The sequence below is a fragment of the Protopterus annectens genome, chromosome 13.part0 (genome assembly GCF_019279795.1).
Source record: "Protopterus annectens isolate FY-2018-M chromosome 13.part0, PAN1.0, whole genome shotgun sequence".
Classification (NCBI taxonomy): domain Eukaryota; kingdom Metazoa; phylum Chordata; order Ceratodontiformes; family Protopteridae; genus Protopterus; species Protopterus annectens.
The window spans coordinates 186,642,229-186,654,355 of NC_056747.1; the positions used below are offsets into that span (position 1 = coordinate 186,642,229).

Genomic DNA, 12,127 nt, shown 5'->3' on the forward strand with positions numbered 1-12,127 from the left:
AATAATCTCCTGACACCCCCTATCAATATAAAAATACAAAACCCCAGGCTCTTAACTTCCTCTTCCAGAGTGTTTTAGGATGCTACATGAAAGAAGGAAATGAAGGAGTCAATACGGAAATAAAGACTTTACCGGTGGTGGGGTTAATGTAGGCCAAAATATACATATAAATACACAGAAACATTCAGAGGTTTTAATAAACTATGATCGAACTGCAGTGATTTTAAAGACACACTCCCTTTCTACATGATAATTGTTAAAGAAAAAGTTAGACAGAGAAAACTTGGAGCATAAAGTCTTGATACTGGTAACATTGAGGGGGTGCAAAAATAACCGCTTACTAGGACTCACCTCAGATTTCACTGAAGCCTCATCTTCAGAATTAGACTCTTCGGGAACTACAGGCTTCTTGATATCCTTCACCTCACTCTCAGGTTTGACTTTCTCCTTTTCTGTTTTTACTACAACTTTTGCTTTGATTTTTTGTTTCTCAGAGTAAGAGGAAGATGATGAAGTTCGAGGTGAAGTCCCTGGAAAGTTTTTTACTGGCTTGGAGCTACTTTTCTTCAGTTTTTTAATAACAGGCTTTGGTGATTCTGCACTGGGCGGTCGTTTGCTTGAAGGCTTCGACTCTGACTGTGGGACACTCTTTGGTGACACAGGCTCAGTTTTCGGCTCTTTTAAAGTCAATTTTGGCTCTTTGAAAGCTGCTTTGGGAGGTACCTTCTCTTCTCTGGAAGGCTTGCTTTCTGTTGGTTTTCGGGAAGACTCCTTTGGCAACTTGCTCTGTTCTCTCTCTACATCTTTGGAAGAACTTTTGCTCTCAGAGTCTTTCCGCGGCCTATCTCTGTGTTCCTTGGTTACTTTATGAGGTTTGGATATCTTACTGCTCTCTTTACTCGCATCCTACAGTCAAGAAAAAGAACATTACTGACTTCCAGGTGTAAATTCGCAGTATTAATGAAAAACAATTAGAATTCGTACATAAATTCACAAAGTTATTAACAAAAGAAAAAATAGAATTCCAGCAAGAGCAACTCTGTTTATATTACTTTACATTTCTACCATGAGATATCTACCAATTTTTATCTAATTAACACTGCTTTTTTCAGTATACATACCAACACAAAAAAATATATATGTCTGAAGCATAAAACATATGTCCCATGTGAAGAAATGCTATTTTCTGTTTAACTGTCAATCTTCCATGTAGGTCAGCCTTTATTTCACATAGCGCAACTCCAATGCACCAAATCCACTTCCTACTCTAATAATGGCATACAAGTATGGGTCCCTTTTATATTACACTGGCATCCTTACACAGTGCTCAGTTTCAACAGAAAGTATGTGTAGCTCCATTAAAATGTCACTGTGATAAGTTTGGGTCCTCCCATCTATTTTACCACTGTGGTACTTCATTTAGATAAAGCAATTATGTGAGCATATATGCATTCACACCCTCCACACAGCTTGTGTGCCCAAGATCACCTGCAAAAATCCTCCAACTATAGCTACACAGTCAAGAAAACAGTCCTCCTGAAGTCAGATGAATCAGTCTCCCTTCCCCAACATGCACCCCTGTCTCTCCCACTGTCAAGATAAATCAGTTCCTGAACCTGACAGATCACATACACAGCTGCTGCTGATGGGATCCAAATATTACACTTTTAAGTTCATTCTAGTGGGACTTTTCCATCAGTTACAAGGAATAAGATATGGTGGTGTTGTACTCTGTAATATCTTCCGATTAAGCTATGAACCTGAAGTGAACTCCTTCTTAACAAAATCTACAATGGATCTCAACACAGTTAATAAACTAGTAATGAAAAGTTACTCTTCTTGGTCTGTGTAGCAGCCCTGAAATGGCTCCTCAAATAGGTCTTGAAATCAAGACTGCTATATTTGAAAATTCAATGAAGTGCTAAAGCCAGCAGATGGGTTCCTCCTGATGAACCTTTCCCTGCAGAAATACCACTGTCACTCAAAGCAAAGCACCATGGGTAAAAAATTTCTTCCACTCTTTTCCCTCCAGCTGCCTATACACCATCAGCCTTCTTGTTAACCTGACCTTCCCACTTGTTCCTCATGGACAACAGTCAGTGCGGTAGCCACTCATGTTTTTTTTCCATACTTGCTATGGCCAATGTCTCCCAGGATCAGATCTGAACTGAACAAGCACCCATTAGCATGCTTGCCGATAACCAACTCTCAATGCCTGCTACAGTACATATCTGCTGTTTGGATGGTGCTCAGCTCTGGCTCTAAAGCTCCACTGACAGAATATCCTGCCTTCTGTGGATGTAACCCTTAAAGAAGACTGCAATACCATCTCTCCCTCCCACAAGGGGTGAGCTGGCATCACCTGACCCTGGTTGCTGATCTATCCAACATGATATGGTTCCCATTTAGGATTTTATCCCTTGGTGCCACAGAACCAGCTCTTCCTGTATGTTCACTAGCTCCACAGTCATAAGGTCAAGGCATGGGCTTGGAAACGGAGGACTACAGCATTAATTTTAATAGTAGCAGATTTAATTCCTAAGCACAAGACACTTTCACAGCAACATTTCCCAATGGATGTCTTTACTGCTTTAAGCCCCAGTAATACAGAACACAAATGAAAACTAACTGGCCACCACAAAAGTACGAATGAGGCTCAGGGTGGCTCACCACCCTGACTGCTATCTGCTACTAATCAATATGTTTAAAAGACCTACACTATTACAAATCTGAACCATAGGACCCCCCCAGACGGGTCTGGTATGAAGGACACACTGAACTTCTAATTGTGTAGAGGAAGCCAGTTGGCAGCAGCATTTAAATCACAGAAGAGCAATTAAATTTGACAACCCCCCCCCCAATTCCTGTTTGCTGAGGATGCACTCAATCATCAAAATAGCATATGCATTCCCTACTTTCTGGCACCAAAGTACTACAAAAGACAATGGCAACACCAAGTGCCAAAGAAACATTTTCTGTTGACTTTCTTTTCCAGCCTGTTACTTTTAGCAGCATAAAACACCCAACCAGTTAGCAATCGTCAAGTCACACTAGAAATTAAATACAAAAACTATATGTAAATTTTAACTACACAGTGAGTTGACATTATCTCTAGTAATTTCTATAACGTTACTACCTGCTTTAGAGCGTACTTATATTTACAGCTGGCAGCAGTGTCAAGTCCAACTGTTCATCTACAACCAAAAACTGACACAGAGTCATACAAAATACTAACACACAGAATGCTTAGCTGTACTGCAACACAATTTAAGAGATTCCAGATTTTCCAATCACTTCACAGTTTTCATTTTCCAAGTCCTGGTTTCTGATTGTTTTGCAGTGCTGCAAACTGTTTCAGTAAATTCTTGGCACTAAAGTTTCAGTAACTGAAAACATGCATTAGAGACATAAAAGGTTGTCTTGCACATCATTGGTTTGTGCCACCAACTCACTCACTCAAATAATCAGTACCGGTTTTAAAGGACATTCTGTCCAGCCCCCAACTGAATCCCAGACCTGTTGAGACTAACCACTACCATCTTACATGCATCTATCTAAGCTCTTCACCTCTTGTTCAACCCTGCCTCTTACTGCTCCATTGGCAGAAATAAACTCTGCTGTACATGTCTGTAAAAAATTGTTACAGCTGCTGAAGTAGCCATTCTGTCAGAAATTTAGTAGTAAGACTAAAACTACTGCTTTATATACATACATATGCTGGTACCCAGTGAATTTTCATTGAGCCCCCTGATGCCACTGTTATCTTCTCTTTCAAACATTTACTGGCTACCTAACAAGACAGCCCACCCTGTTAGCACAGTTGTAACTCTTGCAATTATAACTCCACTTAACATTAGTATGGTTACATCTGCATGTACGAATCATTTGAAAATGCATAAAAAGAAAGTTATGGGTACCTATCATAATGGAGATATATTAGAAAATCGAACATACAGTGTCTGAAACAGAAAATGTACTTAAGACAAGAGTTCCTAACTAGTCCTCCAGGGTGACAAGTGTACAGGAACATACCCCAGACAACTGTGACTCCAAACAAAGAAAAGGACCTAGAAATTTCTGTTCAACTTGCAGTAAGGACCAAGGACCAGCAACACAGAGGTCATCCAAGGTGAAGAAGGCTATACAAGATGAACAAGCCTAGTGAAATGCACGTTCATTGCTGCCTATATGGATTTTGCACACTATAAAAGAGGAAACTGAACTATTAACTAGCTACCAGAGAGGGACTATTTCATGAGTAATTAGTAAAGGAAACAAATATATAGTTATCCTTCCACAGGGAATGGGTCCTACTAGTGCAAGTACAGCAGTTTCCTATGGACATTCCATGAAATGAAGGAAGACGGCATTAACATGTAGGTAAACTGTGAAAGAAATGGGCAAATCGACATACTTCAAACTGGCTTCCAAAGATGTATTAAGCACAAAGAGTAAAACGGGTCTATATCACGTTGTCGAACTCTTAAAAGTTCGAATGTCATATGGTCGACACCATATGATTGAACTTTTAAAAGTTTGAATGTTTCAACGGAGATCTCTGTACAGTGCGGAATGGGAAGATTTCCCTTTTCTGCACTGTAGTGCGATCTCGGAGTTGGTATATTTAAAGAGCGGGGGGTGTGGTGGGCGCAGTCCTCCACGTGGGGTGTGCAGGGGGGCTTGCCCCCTGCTTAAACCGTTCAGGTAGTTTCTTTCTTTGGTTTATTTTTCTTAATTACATTTTCGAACTTTTAAAAGTTTGATCATACGGTGTCAACCGTATGACGTTCGAACTTTTAAAAGTTCGATTATGTAATATAGACACGGGTAAATCAGCCACAGGTGAACCTTTTCCTTTTGGAACATCAAGTAAGGGGGTGTGCTACAGAAATGCCCTGAAACTCTGAAATCCTTTCAGCAGAAGTAATAGCTACTAAAAATAAGCTCATCCAGGAAAAAAACAAACTGGTGGAATCTGCTGGTTCAAAAGGGGGATTATCCACTCCAGCATGAATAACTATCCCAAGGAGGAAGTGGGGCTCCCACGATGGAGGGGATTGAGAATAAAGGCACTCCTCAATAAAAATCTTCAGGAAAGCTAAGAACTTGGATTTGTCGCAGACATAAAAGTTGGAGACTTGCCAGCTGCATCTCAGTGAGATAATTGATATCTATATCAAAAATCTCTGACAAACACTGTAGTACCTTGGATATTCAGCCAGTGATTCACAGCCCACTGTAGTACCTTGGATATTCAGCCAGTGGTTCACAGCCCACTGTAGTACCTTGGATATTCAGCCCGTGGTTCACAGCCCACTGTAGTACCTTGGATATTCAGCCCGTGGCTCACAGCCCACTGTAGTATATTTGAATATTCAGCCCGTGGTACACAAGACCACTGTAGTACCTTGGGTATTCAGCCCGTGGTTCACAGCCCACTGTAGTAACTTGGATATTCAGCCCGTAGTTCACAGTCCACTGTAGTACCTTGGATATTCAGCCCGTGGTTCACAGCCCACTGTAGTATTTTTTGAATATTCAGCCCGTGGTACACAGACCACTGTAGTACCTTGGATATTCAGCCCGTGGTTCACAGCCCACTGTAGTACCTTGGATATTCAGCCTGTGGTTCACAGTCCACTGTAGTACCTTGGATATTCAGCCCATGGTTCACAGCCCACTGTAGTATATTTGAATATTCAGCCCGTGGTACACAGACTACTGTAGTACCTTGGATATTCAGCCCGTGGTTCACAGCCCAGCTGTAATACTCCTTTTCAATTCTTTGTAATGATCTCCTGAATGGAATGTCTCTTAAAAGAAGAAATTATAGAGACTATTCTGTTTGAATATTCATAGCACTTCATATTTACTGGAAATGCAGAAACCATGCACTTAACATAACAGCACAAGTAGGATGCCTCTTCTCTGACTGGACAAGACAACAAAACCTTGTTGGGAAGGAGCTAAATGGCAAATTAACAAAGGAAATGAGACAAAGTATGAATCACATCCGCATGGGCTGAAAGGGAACCTAAGCATCATACTGACATTGTGTAGTCTAGCTTTTTGAATGAACTTCATCATTATAAGACATGGGAAAGGAGACTGTGGGTGGGCCATGGCTTCCCTTATTCAACCACTTGGAGGAGAGATCATAGAGAAGTTCAGACATCTGGTGTGGAATGGACATGTAAAGGCTTACATACTGGCTTGCTTCCTCTGCATAATATCTGCCTGGCAACTTACGGACTGAAAAGCCAGTTGTGATGCATCAGAAGACAATGGGTCAACCTGTCCAGAAGGAAGATCGCTTCTCTGGAATGGTACAAGAGTAAGATACAGGTTGGGTAAATGACAAGAATTCAAGCAAAATCCAAACTGAAAAAGTCAAGTACTCAGACATGATGATAAATTCAAGTCTTATACTGTTGAGTGAAAACAGGCTGGTTTCAACTCAAAAAGCTTTCTTCAGTGTGACACAGAAAGTACAGTTGTGCACACTTACCATAAATGTAGATGTTCCGAGTGTATTCACTGTTGCAGTCATTACATTTGGGTTATCTGCTTGCAGTAGCCCTCAGTCGGCCTGATTAACAAAGTCTTGGGTCCTGCGTCGGTTGCTGTCCCTTCTTCCATGTCGTTAGGTCATCAGGGGTATAAAACGTGCAGCCAACGCCATTACATCAGTTTTTCTTGCCCCAGATGTCAGGTGCCCCCCTAATGGGAAGCAATTAAATCTATAATACAAGATATACCTCCAACAAGAAAACAAATACACCAAAAAGCTTTTTGAGCATAGTGAGAGTAGAGGTATAGCCAAATGAAGAAAGGGGGCTGTGGATGGATGATAACCAGGACTGCAACAGTGAATACACTCGAACATCTACATTTATGATAAGTGTACACAACTGTACTATGTTCTTCATGTTTCACTTTTGCAAGTCATTACACTTGGGTAGATTCCCAAAGCTAAGGTTGGGAGGAGGAATTTAAATAGAATTAGGACCAGCTATAAGGCCCTGCAAGACTGCAGTGGCAAAACAAGCTCTGGATTTAGAGAAAATTGGCAAATGATAATGCTTGGTGAAAGTATGCACAGAACTCCAGGTAGCAGCTTCTAGGATGTCCCTTGTAGGGACGCCCCTGAGAAAGGCTGTAGAGGTAGATGCAGCCCTGGTTGAATGGGGTCTGATGCCCTGTGGGATCGGTTTTCTATGGTGCTTATAGCAGAAATGAATGCAGTGGCCTATCCATTTTGAAATGGTTTGCTTTGAAATAGCTTTTCCCCTCTGTCCCTGCAGCAAATGCCACCAGCAGCTGTTCAGATTTCCTTTGAGGTTCAGTCCTGTCCAAGCAGAATCTAAGTTGTCTGTGCACATCTAAGGAGTGCAGTATCCGTTCCCCTTTGTTCTGTGGGTTAGGAAAGAAGGTAGGGAAATGAATGGACTGATTAAGAGCCACACTGGATACCACCTTGGGCATGAAGGAGGAACTGGTTCTGAGGGACACCCTGTCCGCATGAAAGATGATGAAAGGCTCCATTGCCATAAGGGCCTGTAATTCAGATACCCTTCTTGCAGAAATGATTGCTAAAAGGAAAGCTGTTTTCCAGGAAAGGAATTTTTAATGTGCAGTAGCAGCTGGCTCGAAAGGAGGTAGAGTGAGTTTCTCCAAGACAAAGTTAAGGTCCCAGGCTGGAGTTGGAGCTCTCCTCGGTGGCCTTAAACTTCTGAGGAACTGCTTGAGCAGTGGGTGGGAGAAGAGGGGAGGCTCTGTGCTATAATAAACTGAAATGGCTGAGGCATGAATTTTAGGAAAAGGACAAGCCCTTATGAAGCATCTCAGTCAAATATTGTAGAATCTGAGGTAAATTGAGCACTGATGCGCTCATCCCTTGAGATTGGTTCCAAGTACAAAATCTTTTCCATTTTGCAGCATAAAATTTTCTAGTACTAGGCCTCCTAGCCTCTAAAATGATATCCATCACTGATTTACTGAGGGGTGGTAAAGGAGAGATTAGGTAATTAGCCAAGCTGCTAGGTTCAGGGTTTGCAGCTGAGGGTACAGAATCTGGTTCTCCTGCTGAGACAACAGGGAAGGAGTCTGGGGCAGGTGCCATGGGGCCAAGCGTGACACACTGCGCAGGAGGGGGTACCAGTGCTGGCATGGCCAGTCTGGTGCAATTAAAATCATCCTTGGCTTGTCCTGTTTGATCTTTAGTAGTACCTTGGAGAGCAGAGGCAGAGGAGGAAAGGCATAAACTGATAGGTTTTTCCAGCTGAGTGATAGAGCATCCACTTTCCAAGCTAGTTTGTGGGGAATCCTTGTGCAAAATTTGTCCAACTGATGGTTCTGGGGGGAGGCAAACAAGCCTTTATCTGGGCTCCCCCATTTGCTTGTCAACATGTTGAAAATCCTTGGTTCCAGTTTCCACTCATGTGGGTCCATGAGGTTTCTTAGTCCATCTGCCAGTGTATTTAGTTTTCCTGGCAGGAATTGAGCTTGTAGAGACACTTGGTAGCTCAAGGCTGTGTTCCACAATGCCATGGCTAGTCTGCAGAGGGGGTAAGAGTGTGCACCCCTCTGCTTGTTTATGTACCACATGACCGTGGTGTTGTCCGTCTTTACCATTAGTTGTCCTGTGAAGGCTGTCAGAGCATTCTGTACAGCTAACATTTCCTTTTGATTTATGTGTAGGTGCATTTGACTTGGGTTCCATTTGCCCTGAATGCACTTCCCTGCCAGGTGAGCACCCCATGCATAGTCTGATGCATCTGTTGTTAAAGTTTGGGCGACAGGGAGTAGTGTGAATGGTAGCCCCTTGTTTTGGTGGCAGGCCTCTGCCCACCAAAGGAACTCTAGGAGTAGGCAAGGTACAACAGGAATCATAGCTTCTAGATCCTGTGAATTTTGACACCATAGGCTTTTGAGATACCATTGCAGTTTCCTCATACGCAGCCTTGCATATAGAATTAGAAGAATGTAGGAGGCCAAGAACCCCAAGGCTTGCAGCATTTGCCTTGCCGATAACTGGGTTTTTGTGGCCACTTGTTTGAAGTAGGTTGCCAAATGAGTCCGTTTCTCTGGCGTGAGGAAAGCCATCTGGGAAGTTGTATTCAAGCTTGCTCCCAGGAATATAATTTGTTGATAGGGTACCAGGCATTATTTCTTTTTGTTTATGGTGTACCCCAAAAATAAGTCAGTACCCTTTGAACAAAGGCCAGATGATTCAAAAGTATGTCCTGGCTTTCTGCCTGAATTAGACAATCGTCCCAGTATGGATATATTTGAATATTTCTTTGCCTGCAGAATGCAATGACTGGAGCTAGGCACTTTGTGAATACCCTGGGCGCAGTAGATGAGCCAAAGGGCAGTGCAGATAACTGATAGTGCATGTAGCCTGCTTTGAAGCGTAGGTATCTTCTGTAAGACTCCCTGACAGGGATGTGCAGGTATGCTTCTTTTAAGTCTAGTGTTGCCAACCATGCATCTTTGCCTAGCATGGGAAGCAACTGGTGAAGAGTCAGCATCTTGAATTTTGGAATCACCAGAAAGGTATTTAGAGTAAAAAGGTCCAGGATAGGATGCCATGTATTGCCTTTTCTGGGTACCAGAAAAAGTCTCGAATAGAAACCTTGTCCCTTTTCCTCTTCTGGTACCAAATGAATAACCCCCATGGTTAAGAGAGAGAGTACTTGATTTTGGGCCTCTGTCCACTGATTTGGGGGTAGGTCTTGCCACCCGCTTGGTGTTGGTAAGGTGTGGAAGTGAAATCTGTATCCTAGGGACACTATATTTAAAACCCATTTCTCCTGGGTAATGAGCTCCCAAGTTTCTGGCCTGCAGACCAATCTTTCTGCCTAAAGGAGCATTCAGTTGGGAAGTGCTTGGAAGTTTTAAAAGCAAGTCATTGAGACAGTTTTCCATAGGAGGAGTCTTACTACTCCCTGATTTAGGTGCGGAAACCCCCCACTGCTTAGTCTTATGTGTCCCCCTGGGACTGAAACCTGGGGTTTCTGCTGTGTCTGGGTTTGGTTTGAGAAGACCTGGAAGGGGATGGAAAGGACCAATTCTTAGAGGGCCAGTGCCTACTAAATCTAGGAGGCTGAACTTGGTAAGAAATCTTTAACAGTTTGCATAGATTTAGCTTTATCTTCCATCTTTTTAAGAACTTCCTCAGCCTTGTTGCCAATCAGGCGGTCCTGATTTAAGGGAGCATCCAACAATTTAGCTTTAACATGATCAGGCAAAGATTGCTCCTTAAGCCAAGCATGCCTTCTGAGCACAGACCCAGTAACAGCAGCCCTGCAAGAGGCCTCTAATGAATCAAATCCACATTGCAAAGTATGATTTCCAACCTGTTCAGCAGAATGTATTAAATCCTGTAATTCTTTATTTTCCGCACAGTCAGGAATCAACATCATTTTCTGTTTAAGAAATCCGGTAACATGTTGCTGATACTTTAATATATGAAACTGGCAGTTTAAAGCCCTATACTTGTTTTCCCACCTTTCTAAGCTATTATAGTCCAGTTTTCAGGTTAGTACTGAATTCAGGGCTGTGTTACAAGTTTCTGTGTTTGCCCATACCTTACTTGGATAGAAGGAGGTTTCTCTGTTCACTGTGGGAGAGGGAGCTTTGAGCAGCCTATCTGTTGCTGGAGGAATGGTTTCAGCCCAGAAATTAATAGTTTATTGGCCATTTTGGGCTAATTTCTATCTCTTTCATATCCTTGCTATAAAAACCCGCATTTGCAAGGTTTTTGTGCTAGTACACAGCTCAGCAAGCTCCTGCCTGGTGCCCTGCAGAGTTCTACAGCAGCAGAGAGACAAAAGAGAGACTTTGGAGTGATTAAGTATAATTTTTCTGCATTTTCTTGCTGCCTTTAGTGAATTCTGCCTAAAACGCCAATTTTCTAGAGTTTCTGTGATTTTAAAAAGCTTGTTTCCGCTACATAGTGCACTTATTTTACTGCCTGCACTTTAACAAAGTTGTTTTTGTGTTTAAATTAACTATTTAACTGTTGTAGGCTAAACACTCAAGTGTGATAGCCATTTCTGTGCATTTAAAGTGTTTTTTGATTGTATCTGCTTTATTTTCTGAAAAAAAAACAAAAAACAAAATAATATACACTTGTTTTCCCGCCTTTCTAAGCTAGTATAGTCCAGTTTTCAGGTTAGTGCTGAATTCAGGGCTATGTTACAAGTTTCTGTGTTTACCCATACCTTACTTGGATAGATGGAAGTTTCTCTGCTCACTGTGAGAGAGGGAGCTTCGAGCAGCCTATCTGTCCCTGGAGTTGTGGTTTCAGCCCAGAGATTAGTAGTTTATTGGCCATTTTAGGCTAATTTCTCTCTCTTTCACTTCCCTGCTATAAAACCCGCATTTGCGTGGTTTTGCATGCTGGGCAGCGCCAGTTAGCTAGGGTATAAGTATTCCCGGCTCCACAAAGTCTACTGTTCAAATTTTCCCTTGGAACTAGACAAACTTTCAACTTAAGCACTCAAACCATTCACTTCTCATACCAACACTTGCTCAAAATTCATAGCAAGCACTAATAAACCTTAGCACTAGACCCCCCCCCCCCCATACTGTAGAGAAGGACAAGGGTCTCTATTCGACCTTACCAGCCAATCAGTACAACAGTTCACTGTACCTATCCAGCTATGTCCAAAGGGCAGTTTCAGGTGTACTCTCCGGTCCAACTGGTGAATCTGGGCATTTTGAGGCAATGTTACAATTGCCTCATGTACACAGACAACCCTCTCCTCCTTCCACCAAACACTAATACATGCGAGAGATGTAATTATACAGCCAAACTGGAGGCTAAGCTCTCTCAACCCAAGACTGGACAAGGCAGTCAAGAGGAGAAGGGAATTACCTGCATCACACCACCAGTCTCACATAGACCTATGAAACCAGCACTGGCAAAAAACACACATAAATACACGAAAACATACTCAGAGGCTCTAAATAAAAATCTGCAGAAGCAACAGAGACCTCCAAAGCAGACATCCAAGCAACCTCCACCCCCCAACACAAACCATTAAACACATACTTCAAAAAAAAAACAGTGTGCCACACAATCACAGCCCTTAAGGCAAAATAACATACCAACACCCAA

The 12,127-nt window shown here is 42.3% G+C and overlaps 1 protein-coding gene across 1 annotated transcript in view; it reads right to left on the minus strand.

The window, feature by feature from the left end:
* The window catches only part of MLLT1 (MLLT1 super elongation complex subunit), a 767,946-nt gene that overhangs the window by 324,683 nt on the left and 431,136 nt on the right, over window positions 1-12,127 (minus strand). Inside the window, exon 6 of the mRNA XM_044090764.1 lies at window positions 352-906. Within this exon, the coding sequence (XP_043946699.1) occupies window positions 352-906 (555 nt within the window). The remainder of the gene's footprint in view (window positions 1-351; window positions 907-12,127) is intronic.